The sequence below is a fragment of the Centrocercus urophasianus genome, unplaced genomic scaffold, assembly GCF_019232065.1.
Source record: "Centrocercus urophasianus isolate 14NV4802_14NV808 unplaced genomic scaffold, USGS_Curo_1.0 seq_17, whole genome shotgun sequence".
In the NCBI taxonomy this organism is placed as follows: Eukaryota; Metazoa; Chordata; class Aves; order Galliformes; family Phasianidae; genus Centrocercus; species Centrocercus urophasianus.
The window spans coordinates 34078921-34097075 of NW_024884722.1; the positions used below are offsets into that span (position 1 = coordinate 34078921).

The following is an 18155-nucleotide window of genomic DNA, read 5'->3' on the forward strand; positions in this document are numbered from 1 at the left end:
TGTTATTGTCTGGATTAGGTCTCATCGTTCACTAGTTCTCTCTGAGAACCTATTCACGATCAATAAGCATTTATTTAGTGAGTAAAGAAAAACAGTTCATTTTTTAGTACAATAAGAATCAGTGAGATTCATCTGGGACAGGTGCTATTTGAATGAAAATATATCAAACTAATGAGGCTGAATTGCAGGTAAAAGTCAAAACTTTGCAAAAAGCTGAGCTTTGCATAGCAAAGGACAACGAGAAGCACATAAGCAACAACAACATTTTTCCTACAGAGGAAAAATGCCACAGAAAACCTCCCAGGTGTTCATTTGAACATCACGGGTATCAAATCTACTGTTTAGAGGCAACAATTCCTTTAATGAGAACAGTTGGCTACAGGTTTGTAATTTCAAATGCTGCAGATGTGCCTTCAAAAGGATAGAACTGCTTGAGCAGCCTCCTGTAGTGCCCGAAGTACTGGATCCTGTAGATGCCAGGCTCTGTGCTGCTAGGGATGTGCCATTCAATTGTCACATTGCTCTGGCCAGACGACCCTTTGGTCCAGTAAAATCTAGAGGGCAAGACCAAACTGGAATCAGCACGAAAATACATTTGCTTTAACATAAGATGAATGTGTTCCAGCTAAGTATATTTTAAGAGCTACTATTACCCTTTTGCTCATATATTTAGGCTATCAGAGCAGCAACCAGAAAGCCAATCCCAAGCTCTACAGGGTTGACAAGTTTTTAGAAAATGTTTGGCTGTGTGTAATGCCATGGCCACAAAACGCTGCTGTGATGGACCTGTGCTGATGGACCTGTGCCACCACCCTCTCTCTGTCCCACTCAGCAGACTCTGAACCAGGACCAACACCCCTGGGACCCAGGAACTAGAATTCAGCCTAGATCTCACCTGGGAAGAACTTTGGGCAGATGAGCTCGTCGCGATCTGGCCACCATTTATCTCTGTTGTCTGCCTTCAACAAAAGGCAGGGCCAGGCAAATTGCTGCCCATCCTCCTGAGCAGTGCCAGGGCAGCGATAACTGCCCACACTGCAGATGTGGGGTCTGGTCTGATGCTCCACTGTTGTGAACACCAAGACACAGCCCAGCAAGTCCAGAACACATTGAGCGTTAGAACACTCTCTCTGATGCCTGATGTTATATGCGGTGGGACGTCGCAATGCCAGAAGATCTCAATATGGATGTTTTCCACCTTCTTATTGGTTGGTGCGTGTGTTCTTACAGGTGCAGGGGAAGATTGGCAAATGCCTGGGTTTATTGTAGCAGGAGAGTAACTTCAAAATGAAAAGTTTGACCAAAGACTCCCTTGACATTTGTACTTTGTATACTGGCTTCTAGGATAGCTTTGAAAGGTGACATCAACTTTGCTGCATAATGGCTGTTTTTCCTCATGATTGACATCTCCAACCTTGATTTTCTTTTCTTATAGACTTTTAAAATTGATATCTGTTTCTGCTCTATGATGTACAACAAACCAGACAGTCTTCTATAAAAGCTTTACTGTTGTCTGGGCCTCTTATTTGGTATGCTATCCATTAGCACAATACTAAAGATGGATGGATGTAGGCTGTGAACAAATTGAACACTGATCCTGCTCCAATTCTTACTCTTCAGTATACCACTCTCAAATTTATAAGCTTTCATTGCAGAAGATATACCAAGGGGAAGGCTGAATGTTTTGTTCTGGACACGTTAACCAAACGAATGTGGACTGATGTATTCCCAAAGAGCACTGTCTGAAGGAACAAGACCAACCTAAGGTTGGATTAAACTCAAAGCCCATGCAGAGACTGCGAAGCAGTGTTAGGGACACAGACCTGGTGTCCCAGGAGGCATCGTTCTGTACCACCTGCCAGCTCCCTGTAACATTCATGTATCTCTCCACAGTGAGAAAGTTGTGTTCAGTCTGGAATAAAAACAAGAGAATTGGCCAGAGGCTGAGTGAACAGGCAAGTCCCTACACTTCTGTGTCATTTCAAGTGGAGAAGGCACTATGCTTCTGAACTTAAACTTACAAATGAAGTAGGGAATATGTAAAGTACTTGACCATTGCACAGGCAAGTTATTTGCGACCAGTTTCTGTCTTAGATGACTGATGGAGTGAATTATTTACATTTCAGATTTTCTTTAGCTAATTAAATGGATGCACTGAGCAGATAAGATGGAGACTAGAGTCCACTCTTGCTCCAGCTGGAGGGCATTTTATACTGGACTGTTGCATGGCATAAGTACCTTCAACTTCAATAGTGTGAATAGATCATGGATGATTTGTATATGACCTTGAGTGTGGGTTTCATATCTAATATGTCAAATACAAGCCAACATGGTCTCTAACAGACAGAAGTCCAAAATAAGGACTTTAATCCAAAAATATTCTGTTGGAGTGAACTCTCAAGGGAAATCCCTAAAGGAAAAACTGTCTTCTGAACTTGCAGTGAAACAAAAAGCACTGGAAGCACATGATCTTACTCCTTTCGAAACAAGAACATCAGTGAGTTAAATGCATAGGGCAGATGCACTAACTAAACGTTAACTAATCCTTAGCATCTCCAGCTCCAACATTTCTGTGTTATATTTACCGTGTTCTCTGCAGAGTTCCTGGGGTTTGCACCTACAAAAGTTACTGCAGCAACTTCTCCCTGAGGGGGAAATTGAAATTTATGTTAAAGTCTGAGCAGCACATTAATAACATCCTTTGAAGATGTCTTAAGAGTGTTTTGTTTGTTGTCTTAAAATAATTTCACTTGTTGCAATAGCAGTGAACAGTTTATATCGTGAACTGGCATTCCGTGCCTTCCCCTTTCCTGGTTGTTGGACAAACATCACAGCATGTACAATTTCTTTGTAAAAGACAGTAGGAAATAGGTCAGATTTTAAGAATAACTCCCTGCCTTCTTCCTGTCTTACTGCTGGACACTGCAATGAAATGAAAGCTCTTGCTCTGAACTCCTTATCTACATTTTAGGTATTGAGAACTCAACCCTTTCTAACATTTTTATTTCATTAACATTCCACCCCAGAAACATCAAAGGCGTCCTGATTTCTGCTTGTAAAGAAATCACTGTACAGTATTTGACCACTTCATTATCAACAGTTACTTTACGTAGAAGCAGAAGGGAGAATGTTCTTCATGTTGATTATCATAACGACTTAATTTTTCCTTAATTTTAACCATATTCAGTACAATTACATTGGTATGAAAACTCTGTCTCTCCTCTGCTACTCTGATCTGAAGAGTACTGCTGCTTTGGAAAATTGCTAGCGGAAATAAAACTTCATGGTCAAGGGGTAAGTTTGATTCGTTACCAGAAATAAGGAAGAAAGGAGGCATTTTGAAGGAGCTTTTAGAATTCCAGAGCGCTCTCTGACCTTGTGCACATGTGGAAGATACAAAAACGAAGTGCATGACACGTGCATGGATGGGTACAGCTAAAATCTGCCTTTTCACTCGTGCCCAAAAAGAGCAATGATGTCTTTTAGGTTTGAGATCACCACACAGTTTAGAAAATTCAGGCACTTTAGCAAGATAATTAAGCATTTAAAGATTATTTTCTAAACGGGTTTTAGCAAATGCTTGAAGTTCTCACCACTCGATACTGTGCGTTCACTTCTTGAAGCACATCCCCAAATGTCTTATTCACTGGTGCTCTATCGGGAGTGACAGCAGGCACCAAGGTCAGGCTGGTTATGTTGAAAAATGGGGGCTCAGGACCACTTGGCAAGTCCTGCACTGTGTTCTGTGGGAGGGAAGATGTGTTCATTATACGTCAGTCCATATAGCCACTCTCTCCATTATAGAATCATAGAATCCCAAGCTTGGAAAGGACCTACGATACCATCCAGTCCAACTGTCCTCCTATCACCCTTGCTACCGCAAGCCACTAAACCATATCTCGTAGCTCCTCATTTGAGGATTATGAATCACATCAGTGCTCTGGTTCCTTATCCAAATACATATCCAAGCATATGGCATATAGAAAATATTGATTACCGTAGCAATAGCCCTTGCAATTCCTCTGTACAACTGGATGTAAGCAGAAAGGGTGTGTGGTCCATAAATAGTCGATGCCGCCTCGTATCGTTGAACCTAGGAAAGGACAAAGTTGGAAAAGGGGGGGCTGAAAGGACTCTTGAACAGTGTGTGTGTCTCATCCAGCTGCACCAAGACAAGAACAGTACTGTACCTGCAAGGTCTTATTTAATGATTAATATTTAATTTATAATCCTTATTTAAATAGTTGGTTTCCTGCATCTCAATCACCTTATTGCTAGGGGACAGTCCCACTGCTAGCCCAGGTATTTCTGCTGTGACTTCAGGTTATTCTTCTTTCTCCTATCCATCACAAACAGGGAGAACCAGCTGTTACTCTTCTGTTTTTCATAGCTCTTTCACTCTCTCAAAGCCTTATAATTTTTTGCCTCTTACTCTTTGGTTTGGACAATCCCAGGTCTCCCTACATCTCCTCCCAGGTCAGTTTCCAGAATCTTGGAAATGGTCTGCACTTTGGCACTTGCACCATCTTGACTAGTCCAAAATAAACAAGGTTGTGTTGGGATTGTGGCTGCAGAATCCTCAGTTTTTCGTAGCAAAGGAAAAGTACTCTATGTGTGCATAATTTCACATGAATTATTATCCCATATAGGAAAATCTGAATCAGTTACCTGGTATTCTTCATAGGTGGTAATGTAATGCGTGTAGACATTACACAGACCCGCAATTACAACATCCATTCCTACTGTACCGTAAGAGCCAAATTCCTAAGAAGGGAAATAAATAAATCACTCATCTTTTATCAACTTCTTAATGCATGGTCATGTTATTATATTGTAATGTTATTATTTACCAGGGCAGATTACAAAGTTACAGTGGGTATGGGGCTGGATGTTCATGAAAGCCATACTGCAAGTGTATTAATGATTCTTTTTCACTTTCTACACAAAGAGAGGAAAAATGACCTCATGCTCCAGTGAATACAATTAGTTTAAGGGTGTTGTGAAGTCAGATATCTGTATTCTCCTAAATACCTTGGCAATGTAACAGTGTGAGATAGCCTCAATGTGTTGTGGGAGCAGTAGGCAAAATTAAGTATTCAGACCAAAATTGAGAATGAGATGTATCCACCACAAAAAGCTACCTTAATGGATTGAAATCTAATTAGTTTGCCTCTTGGGGAGCATGTTTGTTTCTCTTGTATATCAGTAAGTGCACACAATATGAGTGTGAAGGAACCATGAGAAGGAGAGCTCTGTAAGGCATGAGCTGGGAGGGGACGAGGGAAAGATCAGAAGGATCCAGAAATGTGAAGTTCCAGGTGCAGTGCCCCATCAGGAAGTCTCGTCTTTGACAACTCACGCTTTTAACAGCTTCCCGCAGCCTGCGTCCCGACATGGTCCTAGGGATGTTAAGGGAAAAATGTCAGCCTACAGAAACCGAGGAGACTTAAGCAGGAGTCACTTGTTCACCACACAGCACAGCAGGACAGAGGAGAGGCCACAAGAAGCTCATTGAGCACGTTCATTTCCATCTCATTCATTTATACAATGGAGAAGAGAATGGGAATCTCCAAGGAACCAGAGAAGACAGCATACAGGCAACTCAGTGCAGTGGATATACATATGTGGAGCCTGCAGAGCTATTGCGTATATGTGGGACAATTTTTAGCCTGCTCTCCTTTTCTACAATAGCAATGCTCTCAGCTGTGATAAGTGGAGCAAGAAATACGTACGTGAACTCTCCAGGAACAGCAACAATTGCCAATGACCCAATAGTAGCAATCTGAACATCTACAATGTCAGGGTGCCAGGGGTGAGGCCAAGTCATCTGAGACAGAAAAATAAGTTGATATGACTTTTATGGAAAAGTAGCAAAAAAAAACCAATCTAGCCCTGGCTTCAAGCCACCCCATTGCACAGACAACACCATTCTTGAACACCACTGAGCAGCATTTCAGCTTTAAAAAAAAAGCATTTAAAAAAAAATGAATGTCTGCCAAAAAGAAATTGAAAACAAGAACTTGAGAGTTACGTGGCTCTGAAAAACGAAATGCAGAATCCCACCCAATATGGCAGGCTCAGAGCACATATACTGCTCTGTTCTTACCTCCCCGGTGCTAAAGAGAACCGGCTTTGGTTGGTGGCAAGCCTTTGTTTCATTGGATGGCTCTCCCAGGAGCTGGTCTCGGATGTTGTCCCAAAACGGGTCCCCTTCTACTGAGCCTGGAGGAAAAACATCTCTTCAACACTACTGCTGCACAGCCTCTGCAGGAGCTGGCAGACAGAAGCCTCATTCATTGCCCACCCCTTCCTTGTGCCAAGTCAGCTGTTTCCAACCATTTCCTTTTCTGGGGTGGTTTGAAATGCCAGCTGTGCATTAGGGCAATGAGAAAAAATGGGAAGACTGCCCTGAAGCAGATCTTCTTCCTCCCCATTCCATGTTCAGAGCTCCCCTTCCTGCAGGGCAGGGCCACATCCTTCTCCAGGATCTCTCTAATGAGCACAGACAAGCTTGCATGGGCTTTAAGGCCACACCTTCCTCAAAGCACCACTTAGTGGAATTGGCTCAATGTGCTGTTGATGTTTTCTAAAGAAATAGTAGGATTTGAATCCAAATGGGACATGCCCCACCTCCTCCTCTTTTATGTGCATAAAGCCACATTGAAACCCACTCCCCAGATCACCTTGTGTGAAGTTGAAAGCCCCCACTCCATCTATGGTCCCTGCAGCAAAACTATGTCCCAAGGCTGGTTTGCATGTTTTAACCTTAATCAGAAGAGAGGGGAAAACAAAACAAAACAAAACAAAACAAAACAAAACAAAACAAAACACAAGAAAGAGATTTTAATGCCACTTCCCTCCAGTCTGTCTCATCACACTGTGAGAGCTCAAACCTTCTTACCATGTGCGTGGCATTGAGCCGCACCTGGACATCGCTCATGTTGACCCACTGGTGAGCGGAGAGCAGCGGCCCAGTGAGCTCCTGGGTAGCACTGGTGTACAGCTCCTAGAGGACATAACAAGTCAGCACTCCAAGCAGGACACAGTGCAGGGCCTGCTGGAGTGGGAGGCCTGATGAATAGGCAGAATTCCTTGAGGAAGGATAAATCGGGCATCCAGCCCTTCTGAGCTTCATCTAGAAGAGTCGTATCTCCACTCCCTGACATATTCCAGTGATGCCAGTAAGTGGCATGTGATGGTGTCCTGGAGCTCTTCAGGAGTCTCCAACATCTCTGGTTTTCCCACCTGATCTCTCTGAGCTGCATGCACTTGGAGGAACAACTGTAAGGGAGCAACACCCGCATTGTGCAGCAGCAAGGAAGAGATTAAGATCTCAGAAAAACATTTGCAAATTGCAAGGCCTATGACCAAACATCTAAATAGATATGTGCACTTTTTGAATAATAGGGAAATTTTCTTTAAGTATACTAACATGGATTTTGTAGAAATCTAAAAGAAAGAGCAAGTGCAAGAAATTTGCCCAGACTAATGCACATTTGTTTCTGTAATAAGAGCACTCGGGCACATTTGTAAAGCAAAACATCACTCACCTTTGCTTTCAAGTAGATATTTTGTGCAATAATTCTTGTGCTGTCGAACATGTCAGTGCCAGGTCCCATGGCCATACACATTGATGCCTGTTAAGAAATGTGCTTAAATGATAGTGGCCCGTTAATATGGAGGGCATTTTGCTGCCAAGCGGGTGAAGGCAAAAGTGATTTTCTTCACATGGGAATTAATAGCTTCTTGTTAGCCACCTAAAACGTAGGAAATTGGGTTACAGCACTACTGCAAATTCACAGCATGACACATTTGGATCTGGGCTGCCTGGCCAGAAAATAGGGAGGACAACACATGTTATGTTTATTGAAGGGGTGCCCAGAGCAGTCTCAAAGGGGCTCTTTACATGCAGAATTGTAGGAAAACACCACACAGTGCTGCATGTGCAGTTCCAGTTCAAGCTTTCTTTTTTGTCATAATTTATGTGGATCAAGCAATCCATACATACCCCCCCAACAGGACAGGTGCTCTGTGGGTTATCACACGATTCCCCTGTGTTTATGCAGAATGGACCTTTGGTGTTGGGAGACACATCCCCCAGGTTGGAGGATGCAAAGGCAGCAACAAAAGAGCCCTGTAAAACAGAGATATTGTCAGATGGGTTTTACTGACTTGCAGTGATTGCAGACATTGCCTGCATTCTTTCTTTTGGGGCTGCAAGCGTGCAATTTAACTCTTCCTTCCATGTGGCCCTGCATCCCCAGCTCTGTGTGTTACTGATCACGCTCATTGCAGCAATCTCATCCAGGTTTTCATTCTGCTAGGCTTTCACCATGACAGATTTATAGGGTGAGAGCCAATGGGTACGGGTGCAGGAGGTAAAACGTCGAGAGCAGCAAGGCTGGGTGCACACCAAGTGTGGCTGAACTCAGCTCTCAGCTCATCTTCTTGTTTCCCCCCTTCTGGAGATGGCATGTGTCAACAGCATCTATTTTCTTAACTTATCACCTCTTTAGTTATTTGTGAGACTGCTAGACAAAACTGTCCAGCCAACCATACAGCTGAATGGCAAGTCCTGCAAACATGTCCACACATACAGCCTTGTGTGCATGTAAGCTTGCACCAACTTGCATCCATAACCATGCACTATGTCAAGGGAAATAATACTTTCTAAAGGAGCTGTGTTTGCATGTGGACATATGAAAACCAGGAGACAGAACCAGCTGGAAGCCACAGGAAACAAGTAACCAGAGGTTTGATCCTACACTACATGTACAGTGTACGGCATCTACTATCCCACGCTTGCCTTTCTGGTGTTTTCCAGCGTTTCCAGTAGTAAATAGATCAAAGGATGCATCTTCAGCCTCCTTTTGCTGCATTTACCCTACTGTCCTATTTCACCATTCAAAGGAGCCTGCTGTGGACCATGGTAAGTATCACCCTTCCACCCCATTGCACTATTTTTCCCCATTATTTTCAATCATCTGAAAATGCTCCCACCTCTCCAGGAAGCACACCCTTGTTCTTCTCCTGCTCAAACAGGAGAGATGCATAGCCCATGTTGTCGCTGTTGACAAGATGGTTGGTGTTGTTCATGCTGACAGGATGCACAGCAAACCAGCTGAAGAGAAGACATACATAAGGAAATCCTTTATTTAAATGCATCTACCTAAATATGTGCAATTGACTTATGAGAATTTTCTACGGGGAAATAAAAAGCCAGACCACCAGTGCCCAGGGCTGGATTAACAAGGGCAGAGCTATTTACATCTTCTCCCATCATGAACAGGACTCACAAAGAGCCAGATCATGAGTGTGCAGATGGCAGAGTAATCACCAGGGCCACTGAGAGTTAATTGAACCCCAAATGAGCTCCAAGGTTCACCGCAGCTCGAAAGGACCCTCCCTCCATGGATAAAACTGCGTTTTCAGCAGATTGCTCAATTCTCACTGGGCAGAGGCTGTCAAACAGCACATGTTTAATGATTATGCATGACAGCCAGTGGGACAAGACCATATCATAAAACTGCTGAGGCTTGTTTTTTTCTCACCACACTGACTGTGACACGAGTATGGGGAAAATCACAGAGGAAAATGCTCCTAATGCAGTCAGACTCCGTTCTGGTTTCTGAGTGGAGAAATCACACCATTGGCTTCAGGACTGCCTTTGACTTCATTGGCCCAGCCTTGAGCTCTGAACTTCGAGCAGCCAAGGGCATGTGCTGATAGGATGGCTGTCATAAAAAGGGCACCAGGCACCCAGCACCAGGAACAGCATGCTTTGAGTGAAATATAGGGTGCTGAATGAGCCTCAAGGGCTGGCAGTGTGATCTTCATCCCCTGTTCTACACTGTTGAGATGGACGAGCCTTAAACATCCAACACCCAGCAGGTAGGAGGTTTTTGCACCCCTATCAGGGCAGGCCAACTCTGGTCATCTTTTCCAGGCTCCTCTGCAAGCCACAGTGTAGGAGCCATAACCAGAGAAGTGCCCATTGCAGTTCCAGAGCAGATGAGAGACACTGACCTGGTTTACACCCTCAAGGACTCTCACCATAACTTGTTCTTCCCTCAGAGACTCTCTACTGACCATCTGGGAAGAATGGTATATAGGAAAGACATGTAGATCTTCCTGAAAAGCAGGAAGGCTTGTGCAAGCAGAGAACTACAGAACTACCCCTGAACCACACTCCTGATATTCTCTGGTTTATGTGAATTTGGAGAGAAGAGTGTTTCTTCAGTAGCCAGTACCTGATGAGTCCTAGGTCATGTCCATTCTCATCTACCAGCTTCAGCATCACCATTTCTTTATCTGTGTTGGTTGAGTACCTGGGACAATGAAGTGGAGAAATCACATTAGCACCAGGGCCAAAGTCAGACTCCATGTTGTTAAATCTCCACTGGAATGTGCAAGAAAACAAAGAGGATATTACAGATATTACCAGGACATGGTGATACCTTACAGGACCATCCTAAAATAGCTGTGAATATAAAGCAAGAAGTATTGTCATTGCTGACCTCAGGCACTGCTTCCTTTAGTGATGGAGAGAGGAGCTCTCTTCAAATACAGCCTCATGCATTTTAATGCTGTCTGACATACAGTGTCTACTAAGGACATTCTTTTTCTGTTGTTTTTAATAATGCAGAAGGTCACATCTTTAGCCAATGCCTCACATGCTTGGAAGGAACCACAACTTCCAAGCCTGCATGTACAACTCCTTTTTGGGAATGCAGATGTCAGACAACCCAGGATGGTGACAGTGTCATTCTGCTGAGGACTTGCCTCCACTTTTGAACCATCCTATAAATGACCAGGAAAAGCTGGCTGTAAAGACAACTGGCTCCCAACACAGTGTCTCTCTCATTTTTGAGGTGAGTTTACCTGCTGCGTTCAGATGCTGGATTCTGGAGATACGAGTAAGGGCTGCGGTTGATTTGACTGTTTTCTACCATGCCTCTGTTTAAAAAAAGCCTTCCTCTCTTCATGTTCTGATGTGCTATATCAATGCTCTGAAAATCAGAAGGATATTAGACCACAAATGTGAAAAATATATGAGATTATTTGGAGAACTCCTCCCCTGCCTATTCTAACACTCTCTTGGGATTTTGGGGGCTTTGTTTGCTTTGCTTTTCTTAAATAGCTGAAAATCTTAGAAAATTAGAAGCTAATTATAAGCAACATTTCAAAATCAGCCATAACCACCTCTTTCTAAAAAAAGTCTTTTGTTTTCTGACCTGATCTCACTGGCAAGCAGAAAACCACTTCTGAGTGTATTTTAAGGCAGTGGTTGGAACTGGAGGTTTTTTAAGGCCCCCTCCACCCAAAACTGTTCTGTAATTTAGAGGTTCCTTTGATTTAGAGGTGCTGCATCCTCGGCATTCTTGTGAGGTGCTACCATGAACATCACAGCGAGTTGGTCACAAAAGCATCTCCCCCACCTTTTCCGTGTTCACGGACTTTTATGTCACCAGTTCCTGTGACCCCTACCTTTACAATGCCATTCACTATAGCATTGAGGTTTGGTTTGATCAACCCTCTGCTAGTGATCCAGAAGAGTGTGTACTGGAAGTAACCACCAGGCCCTGAGTGCGTGTGGGTGCCACTCAGGATGACGTTGTCCCTTCTGTACAGCTCGCCATACTTGATCTTCAGTTCCTTCAACACCTAAGGGAAAAGAAATGGTCCTAAAACCCTTTTTCATGTTCAAGGGCTGTGGGGATTTGTATCAAGCCCTGCAGTAAACCCAGCCTCTCTACCAGCTCCTCACTCCTCACTTTCCACCTGATACTCCTATACCAGTAGCCAAACAAGTAGGTTGTAGTTGTTGACTTGACAACTGCCTTAAAATAATAATATATTAAACAATAATATATCTAAAAGTGAAGACCTCTATGGCCAACTTGCAGCCCACACTAAGTCATTCATGGAGTCTCCATGTCTCAAGGATCTCCTTTCGTCCTCTGTGGTGCTAGAAACTCAGATTTACTCAGGCACCAAGTGTCACATATATTTTTTGATAATTTTTCTGCTGAGAAAAGCCTCAGGAATCAGCAGCTCTTCTTCAGAAGAGACAGGACATCTCTCAAGATCGTGCTGCACAGAGATTCCCAAGCAAACAGTCACGGTGCTTCTAGATTCATTATCATTTTGTAATGTCTGCAGCATTAACACTAACACCTGCCGCCACTCAGACCTTGCAGACTTCCAGCCACATACCTCCAGCCTCAGCCTCTGGGACATCATCCCTATGTCAGTGCTGACAAACACCACTCTCCTGGAGTCATTGGGCTCAGCGACGATGAAGGCTCGGCTGTAGAGGCGTGTGAGAAGTCCGCCACCCACCTGGTCTGGATTGGCATAGCCCATCTGGAAGGGAAGAGCTCCGCCAGACAAAATACGGGATGTGTCCATTTCCATATGTTTTTCTAAGCATATTTTCCAGAAGATCAGAGAAATCTTTTAACTCAGAGATGCAGCTATCTTGCCTTTTGATTACACAACAATTCACATAATGATTAATGAAGACAACTGTTTGCAAACACAGAGATTGTAAGGCAGAAGTTCTGGGGGAAAAAAAAAAAAAAAAAAAAAAGCCCAAACAAACAACAACAACAAAAAAGGCCACCGCAACACTGAGGGATGATGAAAAATCAGTATTTAACTGAACTTCTGAGCAATTCCCCATACATACCAGAGGAATTTCTGCTACGGGCCCTGTGCAGTCTGCCCGACCTACACCCAGTAAGTAGTTTCCAGAGCCATCAGTTGTTGGTGGTTTCTGGGTAGGCGATGGTTTATCATAATCTATAATAAGATAGATAGGGAATTTATTTTAATGAATGGGAGATAGTGGATTTCAACCATTCAGAAATCTACTGGGGAAATGGCACAGTAAGCTGCAAGAAATCCAGAGTCCCATGGGATCCATTGACAACAACTTCAGGTGTTGGACTAGAGGTGAAGCACTGCTGGACCTGGCACTCACCAATGCAGAGGAGATCATTAAAGAAATTAAGATGGGAGGCATCTTGGACTGCAGTGACCATGCCCTGGTCAAGTTCATGAACTTGAGGAATGTGGCCCTGGCAAAAGGTGGATTGAGGACCCAGAACTTTGGGAGAACAAACTTTAGTTTGTTTAAGGAATTGTTGGATGGGATCGCCCTTAAAGACAAAGGAGTGGTGCAAAACTGGCTCGTCTTCAAGGATGCATTTCTGAGACAAGCAAGAATTCCCCAGCCCTCAGAATAAGAAAGCAGCCAGAGGAGGCAGGAAACTGGCTTGGCTAGGCAAGGAGCTGCTGGTCAAACTGAGGGAAAAGAAGAGCAAGTACAGGCAGTGAGAGCAAGGATATGTCACCTGGGAAGAATATGGGGATGCTGTGCAGACACGCAGAGATGGGATCAGGAAAGCCAAGGCACAAATGGAACTGAACTTGGTGAGGGATGGTAAAAACAACAAGAAGGGATTCTATAGGTACAGAATTCAGAAGAGACAGGCCAAGGAGAGCGTAGCTCCTTTAGTAAATGAGAAAGGACAACTGGCTACAAAAGATATGGAGAAGGTTGAGGTACTCAATGAGTTCTCTGCCCCAGCCTTCACTGTCAGCCAGGCTTCTTTCTTGTGTCTCTCATATCCCACTGAGAGGGGTGCCTAGGGGAGCAAATAATAATAGGGACCCTATTTTGCTCCCCTAGGCGCCCCTCTCAGTGGGGCCTGAGGGAGCAAAATTCCCTCCACTGTTAGGGTAGAACAGACATGAGAAGGCCTCATGAGGCTGAACATTTACAGGGCTATGGGGCCGGATTACACGCATCCCAGAATACTGAAGGAACTGGCTAATGTAGCCGCCAAGCCACTATCCATCATATCTGAAAAGTTGTGCCTGTCAGGTGAAGTCCCTGGTGACTGGAAAAAAGGAAACATCACTCCCATTTTTAAGAAGGGGAGAAAGGAAGACCTGAGGAACTACAGCTGAGGAGTCTCACCTCTGCCTGGGAGGATCATGCAATGGATCCTCCTGGAAGCTATGCTTAAAGCACATGTGGGATGAGCAGCTGATCTGAGACAGCCAGCATGGCTTCACCAAGAGCAGATCCTGCCTGGTCAATCTGGTGGCCTTCTTCTTCCGGAGTGACAACATCGGTGGACAAAGGGAAGAGCAACTGATGTCATCTGCCTGGACTTCTGCAAGGCTTTTGGCATAGTCCCCTACCACATCCTCATCTCTAAGGTGGAGAGATTTGAAGGGTGGACAATTCAGTGGATAAAGAATTAGATGGAAGGTCACAACCAGAGGGTGGTGGTCAATGGCTCTATATCCAGGTTGAGACCAGTAATAAACGGTGTCCCCCTGGGGGCTGTCTTCAGACCAGTACTCTTTGACATCTTTATCAATTATGTAGATGATGGGATTGAGTGTTTCTTCAGCAAGTTTGTCAATGAAACCAAGCTGAATGGTGCAGTTATTACAGCAGAAGGAATGAATGCTATCAGAGGGACCTTAATAAATTCAAAGGTGGGCCCTTGAGAAACTCATGAGGTTCAACAAAGCGAAGTGCAACATTTTGCACTTGGTTTCAGGGGGAATCCCAGATATGTAGAGACTGGGAGAAGAACTCCTTAAGAGCAGCCTTGCGGAGAAGGACTTAGGGGTTCTGGTTGATGACAAATTGAGCATGAGCCAGCAGTGTGCTCCTGCAGCTCAGAAGGCCAATGGTACCCTGGGCTCCATCAGAAGAGGGGGGACCAGCAGGGACAGGGAGGTGATTCTCTTTCTACCCTGCTCTCATGAGGCTTCATCTGGAGTATTTTGTCCAGGCCTTGGGCCCCCAACATAGAAAAAACGTGGAGCTGTTGGAGAGGGTCAAGAGGAAGGCTATGAAGATGCTCAGAAGGCTAGTGTTCCTCTTATATGAAGACAGGATGAAGGAGCTGGGATTGTTCAGCCTGAAAAAGAGAAGGCTGCAGGAAGACCTCATTATGGCCTTCCAATATTTAAAGAGAGATTACAGACAAGAGGGAAATCAACTTTTTCCACAGGTAGATAGTGATGGGGCAGGGGGGAATGGTTTTAAACTAAAGAAGGGAATATTTAGATTAGATGTCAGGCAGAAGTTTTTTTACTGAGTGGTGAGGTGCTGGAACAGCTGCCCAGAGAGGTTGTGGATGCCCCGTCACCAGAGGTGTTTTAGGCCAGGTTGGATGGGGCCCTGGGCAGCCTGATCCAGTACTTGATCTGGTGGCTGGAACCCTGTCTATGTCAGTGAGGTTGGAAGAGACCTCAGGGATCACCAAGTTCCAACACCACTGACAAGCCATTCTGTGAATCTGTGAGATAAGTGGCCACAAGAACAAGCAGAATTAAGATCATAAGAGTTAATGTAGCCTTTGTAAAGTGTGTCTGAAACCTGCTAAACATTCCTGGGAGCTTAGGAAGCCTATGGACCAGGGATCTGCCTGATGCTCAAAGTGTCTGGACAGCGTCACAGGAGAAAAAACAGTGAGAGTTAATAAGTAAGTAAGTAAATTCTCTGTGCTTCAGGAAATCCCACAGCCACAAATCACTGGAGGCTGAGATAACACCATGGGAAAATATTTGTGTGTGCTTAATCTGCTCTTCCTGGCCTGCTGGAGTTGGTCTTCCCACCATGCCCTTTCCTTGGCTGTCATGTAAAACAGAGGAAAAAAGATATGCTCTTATTGGCCACAGACTGCCCACAGGAGCAGCAGACAGCTATTGCTTGTGCTTGAAGCAGCATATAGGAAGAAGATTCCCATTAAACCATTTAAACCTCCCCTACCAATATTTTATCTCTTCAGAGGGTAAGAATGGGGCATATGAGAAGTGATCTAAGGGTTCCTTTGAGTAGGTCCTGCCACCCAATGCCCCATGTCTGGTGGTGGGCTTGGAGGCATAAAATGGTTGATAATGGTATTGCAAACACTGTGGTTATCCCATCAATTTAAATTGCAGGTCCAGGCACACAGCTCACAGACAACATGCTCTGTGCAACTGGAAATGGCCCAGGAGTGCAGACTTGCTCCTTAGATTTCTCCTTCTCTGGGTTTCAGTAAAGTGCTTCATCACTTGACTAATTTTTTTTAGTGCTGTTTTAGGCTTTCCAAAAAAACAAACTGCTTCATGGAGGAATGGACTGATGGGATCTGAACGCATGGCCACAGGACGTGTCATGCACATGAAATGACACACCACTGCAGAACTGGGGAGAACTGGGGCTGGTATTCAGATTCAAGCAAAAATCATTGACCAGTGCAAATAAGGGGCGCGCTTGTAAAGGCTCGAGGCTGCGAATGATTTGGAAATGAGACACCACCATGTTACTGTTTCATTGTGGTGTGGATATCACTGTTTCTGCTTTAAAAAGAAATCTGACAACTGTGCATCTCCACTTCCTCCTGCATCCTCCCTCCTTCCCAGCAAACCCTCTTGAGCTGTACCAAAAGAGCTCGACTTGCCATTGCTGCTCTCCCCAGTGACAAAGTGAAGGACGAGGAGTGCCACGGTCACCGCTGTCATCAACACCAGGAGAGTGATGAGGACAATCTCCAGGCTGGAGTAGGGGTGTCTATTCCTCTGTCTGCACATGGCCCTGTGTGAGCAGAGAGGAGCTGGTGGGATGGCAGACAGGACACTGCAGTGAGCCACTGATGTGCGCTGCACATCCCCTCGCTGAACAGGGATGCTTGGCATGCTCTCTTGAACAAGTCTTTCAAATAAACCCCAGATATTTTGCCAGGCTGTATACTCGCCAAGCAGCCGAAGGAAATGCCTGAAGCCTCACTGCATTTTTGCAGCTTGTGCTCAGAGCGCACAATATTTTCATCACAACAATGTTTAATTTAGGAAACTTGAGGCAAGACAAACATCTCCATTGCATGTGCAAATGCATTTCTCTCCAGGATAGGAAAAGTAGTACTTGTGACAGTGCTCCTAGATAGGACCCTACTGTAGAGATGCCAGCCTTTCTCCTGCTATGCAGAGCTCCTTGCTTCTCCCATTTTGAGCATTGTTCCTCCATCTCATTTTAAAGACTAACAAGAAAAAATGTTGAAAATAAGGCAATGAGAAAATGCTGCATTTCCTCCTACGTTAAAAATCTTCTATTTGTCCTGCCCTGACATCTGAATTTTCATCAAGATCTTCAGACTTGCTGGGTGGGAGGTCGCACTTGGATCTAGGATGTGTCTTTTGCCCTTCTTGGAAGCATCTGTGCAAGGCAGAAATAAGCCTTTAAGACAACTCTGGGCATTTTCAAACATACTTAGGTGCACAAAATGGCCACAAATCCTGTTCCTTTATATGCTTCTGCCCTTGTCTGATGCACATACCTGCCCAAAGGGGCAGATTTCTGAGGGTCTTTGGGAATCTCCATTCTTGGTGGTGGTCCCAAATTTCCTGGAGATGGCCCCATGCAATGTGGGAACCGCCAGCCTGAGTGACAATGTTTTGCCCCTACGGCTGTGTCTCAGCATGGAGGATGGACCCACAATTGGAGAGGAAATTTATGGTCTCGGAAGCATGGCAATGAGCCAGTCACCCAAATCTGCTATAGATGACCTCTCTATAAGTTTCTTTTGCCACAGAGAGATAAAGCAGCTGTGATCATTGCTGAATTTCACCTAACAAACCTTTTAGTGGTAAGAAACATAGTATTATGTGTTCCCTTCCTTCCCCTTTCTTGGCTTTGCATTTTAGTACAGAAACTAGGAGCTCACATATCACAACCTATCTGGGTAATAGTTATCGCCGTGCCATCCCAAAACACATCCACACAATAGGATTACATTCATTTCTCCAAGTGATTAAATAGCTGGAGTAATAGTAAAAAGTGAAAAATAGCACCACAGAATCTCAACAACACCTCATACAAACTCACCTTGCAGCACAGCCTCCAAGGGTTTTGGTGTTCTGGGTGCTGTGAGGCTTTGGTACGCTCAATTCTGTCTCTGTACCTGTGGTCTCTCACGTGTCCCAGGGGTTGGAGAAACATCTTCCTGCTTGAAACCTGCTGAAAAGTCCAACTTGAAAATTATTGCTGTTATAGCCCTGTGAGTCAGGCTCCACGCAAGATAAGGGGAAACAGATCAATAACTTTTACTGCAAAAGCAGGCAGAGTTTTTCCATTCATTTAA

At 44.5% G+C, this 18155-nt stretch overlaps 1 protein-coding gene across 4 annotated transcripts; it reads right to left on the reverse strand.

Annotated features, from left to right (window-relative positions):
* Positions 1–340: 340 nt before the first annotated feature.
* On the reverse strand, positions 341–18026 carry LOC122160120 (putative neutral ceramidase C). Of its 4 annotated transcripts, XM_042818373.1 has the most exons (21): positions 17900–18026; positions 16461–16612; positions 12692–12804; positions 12217–12366; positions 11488–11664; positions 10882–11009; positions 10251–10328; positions 9001–9121; positions 8009–8134; positions 7551–7637; positions 6902–7006; positions 6684–6765; positions 6107–6222; positions 5733–5827; positions 5360–5399; positions 4669–4764; positions 3998–4093; positions 3594–3743; positions 2586–2645; positions 1824–1912; positions 341–554 (listed from the first exon to the last, which is right to left on the reverse strand). In XM_042818373.1, exons 2-21 carry the CDS (start codon positions 16606–16608, stop codon positions 377–379), a joined length of 2235 nt encoding a protein of 744 aa, XP_042674307.1. In that variant the 5' UTR covers positions 16609–16612; positions 17900–18026; the 3' UTR covers positions 341–376. The 4 variants fall into 4 exon arrangements, with proteins under 4 accessions (XP_042674307.1, XP_042674309.1, XP_042674308.1 ...); XM_042818375.1 differs by lacking the exon at positions 1824–1912; XM_042818374.1 differs by lacking the exon at positions 341–554 and having other exon boundaries at positions 561–1912; positions 16479–16612.
* Between the last annotated feature and the right edge of the window lie 129 nt (positions 18027–18155).